At 51.6% G+C, this 12422-nt stretch overlaps 1 protein-coding gene across 1 annotated transcript in view; it reads left to right on the top strand.

Annotated features, from left to right (window-relative positions):
- SPAG17 (sperm associated antigen 17) overlaps positions 1–12422 on the top strand; it is a 1900597-nt gene that overhangs the window by 1393071 nt on the left and 495104 nt on the right. Inside the window, exon 34 of the mRNA XM_086935838.1 lies at positions 9156–9347. Within this exon, the coding sequence (XP_086791964.1) occupies positions 9156–9347 (192 nt within the window). The remainder of the gene's footprint in view (positions 1–9155; positions 9348–12422) is intronic.

Genomic DNA, 12422 nt, shown 5'->3' with positions numbered 1-12422 from the left:
TGAGGAGCCTTCCATGGGGGTCTGTTCTTTGCGTGAGGAGCCTTCCATGGGGGTCTGTTCTTCTTGTGAGGAGCCTTCCATGGGGGTCTGTTCTTGGCATGAGGAGCCTTCCATGGGGGTCTGATCTTCTTGTGAGGAGCCTTCCATGGGGGTCTGTTCTTGGCGTGAGGAGCCTTCCATGGAGGTCTGTTCTTTGCGTGAGGAGCCTTCCATGGAGGTCTGTTCTTGGCATGAGGAGCCTTCCATGGGGGGACTGTTCTTCGTGTGAGGAGCCTTCCATGGGGGTCTGTTCTTCGTGTGAGGTGCCTTCCATGGGGGTCTGTTCCTCGTGTGAGGTGCCTTCCATGGGGGTCTGTTCTTCTTGTGAGGAGCCTTCCATGGGCGTCTGTTCTTGGCATGAGGAGCCTTCCATGGGGGTCTGCCCTTTTTGTGAGGAGCTTTTCATGGGGGTCTGTTCTTCATGTGAGAAGCCTTCCATGGGGGTCTGTTCTTCATGTGAGAAGCCTTCCATGGGGGTCTGTTCTTTGCGAGAGGAGCCTTCCATGTGGGTCTGTTCTTCATGTGAGGAGCCTCCATGGGGGTCTGTTCTTTGCGTGAGGAGCCTTCCATGGGGGTCTGTTCTTGGCATGAGGAGACTTCCATGGGGGTCTGTTCTTCTCGTGAGGAGCCTTCCATGGGGGTCTGTTCTTGGCATGAGGAGCCTTCCATGGGGGTCTGTTCTTCTTGTGAGGAGCCTTCCATGGGCGTCTGTTCTTGGCATGAGGAGCCTTCCATGGGGGTCTGTTCTTCGTGTGAGGAGCCTTCCAAGGGCGTCTGTTCTTGGCATGAGGAGCCTTCCATGGGGGTCTGCCCTTTTTGTGAGGAGCTTTTCATGGGGGTCTGTTCTTCGTGTGAGAAGCCTTCCATGGGGGTCTGTTCTTTGCGAGAGGAGCCTTCCATGTGGGTCTGTTCTTCGTGTGAGGAGCCTCCATGGGGGTCCGTTCTTTGCGTGAGGAGCCTTCCATGGGGGTCTGTTCTTCTTGTGAGGAGCCTTCCATGGGGGTCTGTTCTTGGCATGAGGAGACTTCCATGGGGGTCTGTTCTTCTTGTGAGGAGCCTTTCATGGGGGTCTGTTCTTGGCATGAGGAGCCTTCCATGGGGATCTGTTCTTCTTGTGAGGAGCCTTCCATGGGGGTCTGTTCTTGGCGTGAGGAGCCTTCCATGGAGGTCTATTCTTTGCATGAGGAGCCTTCCATGGAGGTCTGTTCTTGGCATGAGGAGCCTTCCATGGGGGTCTGTTCTTTGCGTGAGGAGCCTTCCATGGGGGTCTGTTCTTCTTGTGAGGAGCCTTCCATGGGGGTCTGTTCTTGGCATGAGGAGCCTTCCATGGGGGTCTGATCTTCTTGTGAGGAGCCTTCCATGGGGGTCTGTTCTTGGCGTGAGGAGCCTTCCATGGAGGTCTGTTCTTTGCGTGAGGAGCCTTCCATGGAGGTCTGTTCTTGGCATGAGGAGCCTTCCATGGGGGGACTGTTCTTCGTGTGAGGAGCCTTCCATGGGGGTCTGTTCTTCTTGTGAGGAGCCTTCCATGGGGGTCTGTTCTTGGCGTGAGGAGCCTTCCATGGAGGTCTGTTCTTTGTGTGAGGAGCCTTGCATGGGGGTCTGTTCTTCGTGTGAGGAGCCTTCCATGGGGGTCTGTTCTTTGCGTGAGGAGCCTTCCATGGGGGTCTGCTCTTTGTGTGAGGATCCTTCCATGGGGGTCTGTTCTTGGCATGAGGAGCCTTCCATGGGGGTCTGTTCGTGGCATGAGGAGCCTTTCATGGGGTTCTGTTCTTCTCGTGAGGAGCCTTCCATGGGGGTCTGTTCTTCGTGTGAGGAGCCTTCCATGGGTGTCTCTTCTTGGCATGAGGAGCCTTCCATGGGGGTCTGCCCTTTTTGTGAGGAGCTTTTCATGGGGGTCTGTTCTTCATGTGAGAAGCCTTCCATGGGGGTCTGTTCTTCATGTGAGAAGCCTTCCATGGGGGTCTGTTCTTTGCGAGAGGAGCCTTCCATGTGGGTCTGTTCTTCATGTGAGGAGCCTCCATGGGGGTCTGTTCTTTGCGTGAGGAGCCTTCCATGGGGGTCTGTTCTTCTCGTGAGGAGCCTTCCATGGGGGTCTGTTCTTGGCATGAGGAGACTTCCATGGGGGTCTGTTCTTCTCGTGAGGAGCCTTCCATGGGGGTCTGTTCTTGGCATGAGGAGCCTTCCATGGGGGTCTGTTCTTCTTGTGAGGAGCCTTCCATGGGCGTCTGTTCTTGGCATGAGGAGCCTTCCATGGGGGTCTGTTCTTCGTGTGAGGAGCCTTCCATGGGCGTCTGTTCTTGGCATGAGGAGCCTTCCATGGGGGTCTGCCCTTTTTGTGAGGAGCTTTTCATGGGGGTCTGTTCTTCTTGTGAGAAGCCTTCCATGGGGGTCTGTTCTTTGCGAGAGGAGCCTTCCATGTGGGTCTGTTCTTCGTGTGAGGAGCCTCCATGGGGGTCCGTTCTTTGCGTGAGGAGCCTTCCATGGGGGTCTGTTCTTCTTGTGAGGAGCCTTCCATGGGGGTCTGTTCTTGGCATGAGGAGACTTCCATGGGGGTCTGTTCTTCTTGTGAGGAGCCTTTCATGGGGGTCTGTTCTTGGCATGAGGAGCCTTCCATGGGGGTCTGTTCTTCTTGTGAGGAGCCTTCCATGGGGGTCTGTTCTTGGCGTGAGGAGCCTTCCATGGAGGTCTGTTCTTTGCATGAGGAGCCTTCCATGGAGGTCTGTTCTTGGCATGAGGAGCCTTCCATGGGGGTCTGTTCTTTGCGTGAGGAGCCTTCCATGGGGGTCTGTTCTTCTTGTGAGGAGCCTTCCATGGGGGTCTGTTCTTGGCATGAGGAGCCTTCCATGGGGGTCTGATCTTCTTGTGAGGAGCCTTCCATGGGGGTCTGTTCTTGGCGTGAGGAGCCTTCCATGGGGGTCTGTTCTTGATGTGAGGAGCCTTCCATGGGGGTCTGTTCTTCGTGTGAGGAGCTTTCCATGGGGGTCTGTTCTTCGTGTGAGGAGCTTTCCATGGGGTCTGTTCTTTGTATGAGGAGCCCCTCCATGGGGGTCTGTTCTTCGTGTGAGGAGCCTTTCATTGCAGCTTGCCGCTGTCTGTTGGGCTGCACTGGGGGGCCTGGACATTGCTCTTGACATCACCCCGTTAGTAGTTCACATTCAGTGAAGTGTGCCTAGGCCTACAGGTGGAACCCTGGCATGGAAGCTGTGGTGCGCATGGCGGTGAGGCTGTGGTGCAGAACCTCAGGGTCATAGTATCTGAGGATGGGATCGCTGTAGTAGGTTGGGTGGTTTACATGCAGGGGCTCCGCACCCCACGAGAGGTGCCTGTGCTGTTCACCTACTCTCTTCCAGAAGGAGCTAACCCAGACAGCGCAGTTCAAATCCCAGCTTCGGCACTCAACAAACCTTGTGATTCTCGTCAATCCCTTGTCATGTGCTTAGAATATAAATGTTCTGGATGCTGTCTATTCCAGCATTGTACCACTGACAGACTTCACCCTCCTTAACATCACTTCTGGTTTGTAGGTCTTGACGGTGTAGCTGTCTCGGAGACTTACTGTTTACCAATTCTTTAAACTATTCATAGAGGAATGCTGCGCTTGTTCCTGCATTCCGCCGTCCAGGAAATGCTTACATTGTGTTGCATGCGCTGCCTGATCAAGGTTAGACCTATTGGCTTTGAAAGGCTGATTGTTATACAGGCGAGTCTAATCCTTCCCAGTTTACTCCTCTCTGCAGCACTTCTCATATCTTGGGCCCCTTTGTAACAGTAACCTTTTTGTGTCTGCTGCCGCTTTAAAGCAGGGTACACTCAGGGTCTGGGGCTCTGCCTGATTAGTCTATATGCCAGTCTGACTCTCAAGGGCTTTTTCATCTACTGCCTAGACACCCAGCAGGAGCAGGCCCACTGTCCGGTAACACTGGAGCTGCCATCTTGTCAGTCGATTCGCTAACAGGGGCCACTCAAATTTTGTGCTCGGGCCTGTTTTCGGTCCACTTTAACCCCCACCTTTAACAATAGCAGAGCCCTTTGTGTTTGTTGTGGGTGACTCAGGTCGCATGACGGAAGAGTGTCCGGGCTGGCAGTGGTGGCTCATGATTATTAACCATAATGGGGGGGGGGGCTCACACCTATACTCTCACAAGCCCCCTCATACTCACACCCACCATTCACTCACCTTTTCCCACACATGTAACTTCATATACATTCATGCATACATGCATGCACCCAAACATTATGAATCAAAAATACTTACTGGACTGCAGTGGAGACAGCTGGTGCAGCTGGTGGTGGCACTGGAAAGAGCTGGACGCTTTGGGGAGGGTGGTCGCTCCCAGTGTCCCCTGGAGACACCTGGTATCGTTTCTGCTGCATTGCATTTAAATTGCTGTATTACATTGCCTGCTGTCTGCCTGTGTGCCGCTTGGCTGAATTTAATCGTGATTTTAATTTTGCGCTGTTTTCACTGGCTTTTTCACTGTGTTAGCGCGTTTCCTTGTAGCGCTCGGCTTTGCTCCCCCCCTCCGCCTCCATTTTGTTTATTATTGTTGCCCTCGTGTGCCCGACCCGCCTCCCAGCTGAACCGCCCTCCCACTGACCGTAACAGCGCTCCCCTACCTGCATTCAGCGTGACTCGCTCCTCTCCCTCGAGCAGGGTGGTCGCTCCCAGTGTCCCCTGGAGACACCTGGTATCGTTTCTGCTGCATTGCATTTAAATTGCTTAATTACATTGCCTGCTGTCTGCCTGTGTGCCGCTTGGCTGAATTTAATTGTGATTTTAATTTTGCGCTGTTTTCACTGGCTTTTTCACTGTGTTAGCGCGTTTCCTTGTAGCGCTCGGCTTTGCTCCCCCCCTCCGCCTCCATTTTGTTTATTATTGTTGCCCTCGTGTGCCCGACCCGCCTCCCAGCTGAACCGCCCTCCCACTGACCGTAACAGCGCTCCCCTACCTGCATTCAGCGTGACTCGCTCCTCTCCCTCGAGCAGGGTGGTCGCTCCCAGTGTCCCCTGGAGACACCTGGTATCGTTTCTGCTGCATTGCATTTAAATTGCTGTATTACATTGCCTGCTGTCTGCCTGTGTGCCGCTTGGCTGAATTTAATCGTGATTTTAATTTTGCGCTGTTTTCACTGGCTTTTTCACTGTGTTAGCGCGTTTCCTTGTAGCGCTCGGCTTTGCTCCCCCCCTCCGCCTCCATTTTGTTTATTATTGTTGCCCTCGTGTGCCCGACCCGCCTCCCAGCTGAACCGCCCTCGCCCCTCCCCTTCCACCATCCTTATATGACAGGAGTTCCCGCGTGCAGCGTTCACGCGCAGCGACCGCGCCCAATTCGCGCCGAAGGTGCGCCAAAGGTAAGCCCGTCTACGCCCGTCCGCGCCTGGACCGCGCCCAGCGCCAGACCCCCTGCCCCTCGCGCTGCCCAGCCCCCCCGCATTACCTACGATGCCGCCGACCTCCTAGCCCTTAACCCCGGTCGCTCCCCCAACTGCGTCCAAGCCGCTCCTGGACTCACCCATGGTCCGTTTTCCTGCTTCTCCTGCAAATTTAGCGGCACCGACAACATCTCCGCTCCGACCACACCACAGATTCCCGACCCCAACCACCTAGAATGCATCCTTCTCAACACCCGCTCGGTCCACAGACACGCCATTGACCTTTGGAACCTACTAGACACCATCTCTCCAGACGTCGCCTTCCTAACGGAAACATGGATGAACGCCTCCTCCGCCCCTGACATCGCCATCGCTATCCCTGATGACTAAAAGATCACGCGCAAGGACCGCACCGACCATACAGGAGGAGGAATCGCTATCGTCCACAAGAAATCAATCCGCATCTCAACCAGCTCTGACGCCAACCTCGCCAACTCCGAACACCTTCACTTCCAGATCCACATCGACCCCAAGACCACACTCAGAGGCACCCTCCTCTACAGACCACCAGGACCCCGCGCAAAATTCAGTGAAGACATCACGGACTTCATCACCCCACACGAGCTCCCCTCCAAAGACTACATCCTTCTGGGAGACCTCAACTTCCACCTTGAGAAGATCAACGACCGCAACACCGCCACCCTCTTGGACAACCTCGCCAACCTCGGACTTAAACAACTGGTCACTTCCCCCACCCACATCGCAGGTCACACACTCGACCCCATCTTCACCTCCAGCAACCATGTCTCTTTCAGCCACACTACGGATCTCCTCTGGACTGACCACAGCTGCGTTCTCTTCACCTACAACAAGCCGAAACCCATCATCCACCTCCAACCAACTCTACAAAGAAACTGGAACAAAATCACCACGGAGCAGATCTCCACATCGCTCCTTCAAACCTCCCCAGCCCTCTCTTCTAACGCCAACGAAGCCGCCTCCAACCTCACCCTCTGGTTATCCAACACCGCCGACACCTTAGCACCACTGAAAAAACGCCAACACAAACTTGGCATCAAGAAGGCCTCATGGTTCAACGAAGACCTCAAGAAATCCAAGAAACTATGCCGCTCCCTTGAAAAGGCCTGGAAAAAAGACCCATCCACCAGCAACAAGGACGCCTTCAAAAGCGCCATCCGTACTCACCACCAACTGATCCGAAAAGCCAAGAAAACAGCATTTAAGGATCGACTCGACAACAACGCCCACAACAGCAAGGAACTTTTCAACATCGTCAAGGAATTTTCCAACCCCTCGGCCAACTCCAACGACATCACCCCCTCTCAAACCCTCTGCGACTCCCTAGCCTCTTTTTTCCACAACAAGATTGCTGACATCCACAACAGCTTTGACAACCAACCCGGAAGCCAACCCACCCTACCATCAGCTGACTATCTTCCCCCCGTTAACACCCTTAACGCCTGGAACCCAATCTCCACTGAGGACACCATCCGCCTGATGAATTCCATCCACTCTGGATCCCCCACAGACCCATGCCCTCACCACATCTTCAACAAAGCAGACTCCGTCATAGCTCCGCACCTCCGAGACGTCATCAACTGCTCCTTCAACTCCGCTACCTTCCCAGAAGACTGGAAACACGCTGAACTCACCGCCCTTCTGAAAAAACCAACAGCAGACCCCACCGAACTCAAAAACTACCGCCCCATCTCGCTTCTACCATTCCCGGCCAAAGTCATCGAGAAAGCTGTCAACAACCAGCTCGCCGCCTTCCTCGAAGCCAACAAATCACTCGACCCCTCACAATCTGGCTTCCGAGCCAAACACAGCACTGAGACCGCCCTCATCGCAGCAACAGACGACATTCGAACTCTACTGGACAATGGAGACACAGTCGCCCTCATCCTCCTCGACCTCTCTGCAGCCTTCGACACAGTATGCCACAGCACCCTTTTACAACGCCTCAGAAACATCGGAATCCAAGGAAAGGCACTGGATTGGATCACCTCGTTCCTCACCGGAAGAACCCAGAGAGTCCGCCTCCCACCATTCAAGTCCGAGGCCTCTGAAATCATCTGCGGCGTACCACAAGGATCCTCACTCAGCCCCACCCTCTTCAACGTATACATGAGCCCCCTCGCGGCCATCGCCCGCCAACACAACCTCAACATCATCTCTTACGCGGATGACACTCAACTGATCCTATCTCTCACCAAGGACCCCAGCACCGCCAAAACTAACCTACACGAAGGAATGAAACAAAGCCGTCTGAAACTGAACTCAGACAAAACAGAAGTCCTCATCTTAGGTAAATCCCCCTCTGCATGGGACGACTCCTGGTGGCCGGAAGCCCTCGGAAATGCACCCATCCCGACAGACCACGCACGGAACCTTGGCGTCATCCTGGATTCTTCACTCTCAATGAACAGACAAGTCAGCGCCGTATCCTCTTCCTGCTTTAACATTCTTCGCATGCTCAGGAAAACATTTCGCTGGATCCCCTCCGAAAACAAGGAAAACAGTCACCCACGCTCTAGTCACGAGCCGACTGGACTACGGAAACACCCTCTACGCAGGTACCACCGCTAAACTCCAGAAGAAACTACAACGAATCCAAAACGCCTCAGCCAGGCTCATATTAGACATCCCACGCAACGAACACATCTCTGGTCACCTTAAAGACCTCCACTGGCTACCCGTCAATAAGAGGATTACTTTCCGACTGCTTACGCACGCACACAAATCACTCTACGACATCGGACCAGATTGCCTCAACTCTCGACTGTCCTTCTACACCCCCTCCCGCCAACTTCGCTCTTCCAGCCAAGCCTTCGCCACTGTCCCTCGCATCAACAAAACCACCATGGGAGGCAGATCCTTCTCATACCTGGCTGCCAAAACATGGAACTCACTCCCCGCTTACCTTCGCCTCACCCAGAATCACCTAGCGTTCAGAAAGCAACTTAAAACGTGGATATTTGACAAATAATCCTCCTCCCCTCCCTAAGCGCCTTGAAACCCTCTGGGTATGTAGTGCGCTATATAAATTTTATGACTTGACTTGACTTGAGAAGATCCTGCAGCCTCCTCTCATTGGCTGACCCTCTCGTGGGCCAGCCAATCAGAGGATAACTTCTATAGTTTGTGATAGAGTGGGATGCAGGCAGTGAGAGTTGCTGATCCCAGCCCACTCTGTGACGAGGCGTCACTGATAGACAGTCAGTCCTGCATTTCAGGGCTTAAGCCTGAAGGGCCCAGGTCTGCCTTGTCAGGAGGGGGAGGCACTCAAGACTTTGCTGAGCAAATGAGGTCACACCCTCAAAACTGTGAACTCTTCAATAGGGCAAAGCTTGGTTCAGGCGTCCAGTTACAAGTGCACGTACAGCGTGTCATTTTCCTGGCTGCGTGACCATGACATGGTTACTGTTTTATTCCACTTTGCAAAATGGCGGGCCGCCCCTTTCAAGGTGTATATTTAATACATTTAGGATTACATGTGCTTCATAGCCAGCGGACAGCAGGCCCTGGTAGTTTGGTTGGGCATTGTGGTGGTTGTGTGGGGTTCTTCTTCTCTTGCACTGCCTTGAGAGAGGCCAGCAGAATACCCATGATCCTTTGCTAAACATTTGCTGTTGACTATGATTTCATTGGGCTTATTGCCAGTTACCTAAAACCTTCTACCTATAATTTGTTTTCCCCTGCCCTCCTGCTTGTTCCCTGCAGGTGTTTCCTACAGGCGGTGGGCGCCTCTCCATTGATCACCTGGGATGTGCCACCTACTTCTCTGTGCCAAGCCGGTCTGTCCGAGTGCCGTCATTTGATGACCCACAGGAGCTGCCCACAGGATCCTACACTATGAGGCATGCTGCCGATGTAGTGTGTGATGTCATGGACTCGGAGGGCAACCTCTTCCAGGTAAGACCAAGACAAAGTAGGCCAAGTCACCATTGAGGACAGAAGACACAGTAAACCAGGAGTCCACAATCATGCGCTCACTGTCCCGATGTTTCAGGGGTAACCCTCTGTTAACTCCTAGGACACTGTTTGTGCGAATCCCTTGGAGGAGATATACACATTTGCCTTTTTGGAATTCAAAACTGTGTCCTAACAATAAATATAAGTCCACTGGGTTTTTTCCCCATCCGGTCAACCTGAGAAGGCAACACAAGCGCTCCCTAGAGAGCTGTAGTGGGCATTGAGGACTTTATAAGTCAGTTTATTTGTTACCAAACATCAACCCACAGGCTGGCTTGATAGTCTGATGCTGGCGTATTTTGTTGCGATGGTATACTATGGTGCGGGGTGCTATGGATAGGTATGGTATGCTCTGCAATGGAGTGGTATGTTATGCTATCATATAGTAAGTATGCTATGGTATTGTGTGGTCTGAGATTGTTTCCACAGTATGGATGGTAAACTATGGTTTGGTATGGTTTATGTCATGCCATGACATGGCATGGTGTGGCATAGTATGGTATGTGCATGGCTTGGTACCGTGCATGCAATGATGCGGTCTGGTTTGTAATGTTAGGGTATCGTGTGATATGACATGGCATGGTATGTATTGTAGGGTATGTGCACGGTCTGGCACTGTGCATGCAATGATGCGGTCTGGTCTATAATGTATCGTGCAATATGACATGGCATGGTGTGGCATAGTATGGTATGTGCATGGCTTGGTACACACAAACCCCTCACACAACCTTAAAGGAGTACTTATATATAGACCTCCTGGTCCTCGCGCAGAGTTTCTCTCCTCTTTCACTTCTTGGATAGAACCACTGGCCATTGAGGATTACTTTATTGTATTGGGAGACCTAAATTTTCACTTAGATAAGACAGATGAAGCCGACACTCAAGCCCTTCTAGCTGAATGTCACACTTTAGGTCTAAACCAACACATAAAGGCTCCCACCCACGAAGCTGGACACACTCTGGATGCTATATTCTCTAACATTAATGAGTTGGAGGTTTCCAACATATTACCTTTGACATGGACAGACCATCATGCCATAGGGTGTCGCCTACCGAGCAAACGAATCAACCTTGCTAAACAGGCTTCCTCTCAGGACAAATTTAGAGTGTGGAAGGACATCAACTATGATACCTTCAGGAAGTCTCTGACCAATACTCGCCCGGAAACCCAGCCTAATCCTACTGAAGCAGTAGATCAGTTTCTTAACTGGGTAGGCAATGCAGTGGAAAAACACGCCCCACTAAAAACTATTTCGAAAAATAGACAAGTGCCATCTGCACCGTGGTATTCAGAGACCCTTAGAAAACAAAAACAGATCTGCAGACATGAGGAAAAAATATGGCGAAAAACCTATGACAAAATGAGTAAAACCAAGTATAAAAATGAATTAGCAATTTACAAAAACATGATTCATGAGGAAAAAAAAAGATATTTTGAGCAACAAATTGAAAAGTCGAAAAATTCAAGCCGACAACTATTTGAAGTAGTCAAGACATTGTCAGGAAGAGCGCCTGACTTGAGTCCCCCCCAAACACAGGAATTTTGCAACAATTTGGCAAGCTTCTTTTACTCAAAAGTTAATGACATTTATTCCGAATTCTCGGTGATTGCATCTAATACCACCAAGCAACTAAAACAACCCAAAAAAATCCCGGATTGCTCATTTGCTAAATTCAGGGACGTAACGAAGGAAGAGATAATGGATATCATGAGACAGGTAAAAACCGGCTCTTCCTTAGATCCTTGCCCCCCAAACATTTTTTCTCCAATTATAGACTTGGTAAGTGAAGTTATCACTCCAATATGTAACGCCATGTTCCATGCGGGCATCTTCCCAGATAAGCTAAAAAATACTTTATTGAAACCCCTCCTTAAAAAAAGTGGATTAGAGAAAACAACCCTTAAAAATTACAGACCCATCGCTAGCCTGCCTTTTCTGGCCAAGGTTGTGGAAAGAGCCATGAACAGCCAATTGGCTGAGTATATAGAACAGAACAGTCTCCTGGACGAGTCCCAGTTCGGATTTCGCAAACTCCATGGAACCGAGACTGCTCTTATAAAGGCTGCCGATGATATAAGAACCATCAGAGACCAAGGAGGAACAGCGATATTGGTCCTACTGGACCTCTCGGCAGCCTTCGACACGGTCAATCATACAGTTCTGATTGACCGTGTCGAAGAGATGGGCATCTGCTCACTAGCCAAGGAGCTCTTAGCCTCTTTCCTCTCGAACAGGACGCAGGCAGTGACTTTGGGCGTATTTCAATCCACCGAACTCGCCCTCCCATGCGGCGTTCCGCAGGGCTCATCCCTAAGTCCGACACTTTTTAATATCTATGTGTCGGACTTAGCTAGGGTAATTAAGAACTACCGGATGAGCCTTACATCTTACGCCGACGACACCCAATTGGTGATCGCGATCAAGAACGACGGCGAAGAAGTATCTGCCAGCTTCCAGGAAGGTATGATAGCTATTAAGGATTGGATGGCCGAGAACTGCTTGCGCCTCAACTCAGACAAGACGGAGGTGATGGTCTTCGGAAAATTAACCCCACACTGGTCAAATAAGTGGTGGCCAACCTCGCTTGGAGCCCCCCCAGAGCCGGTACACAAAGTTAGGAATCTGGGAGTTGTCTTTGACGACAACCTCAGTTTCGCTAACCATGCCAACCAGGTAGCGTCTTCTGCTTTCTACAAGCTTAAGATTATCAGGAAAATATTGCCATTTTTACCCGAGAGTACAAGGAAAACAGTGGTGACTTCCTTAGTACTCTCGTCCCTCGACTATTGTAATGGACTCTTTGTAAATGCGCAGGCAAAGGTAGTGGCCAAACTGCAGCTCATTCAAAATGCTGCGGCAAGGCTGCTAGCAGGCATCCCCAGATTCCAGTCGACCAAACAGGCAATAAGAAACTTTCATTGGTTAACGGTGAGGAATCGCATCAGATTCAAGACCCTGTGTCTCACCTATAAAGCTCTCAAAGGTCAGGGCCCAGCGTTTCTTAAACAGAAAT

The sequence above is a fragment of the Lissotriton vulgaris genome, chromosome 8 (genome assembly GCF_964263255.1).
Source record: "Lissotriton vulgaris chromosome 8, aLisVul1.2, whole genome shotgun sequence".
In the NCBI taxonomy this organism is placed as follows: domain Eukaryota; kingdom Metazoa; phylum Chordata; class Amphibia; order Caudata; family Salamandridae; genus Lissotriton; species Lissotriton vulgaris.
Note: the sequence above shows the minus strand (reverse complement) of the source record. Positions and strands in the feature narration are given on the sequence as shown.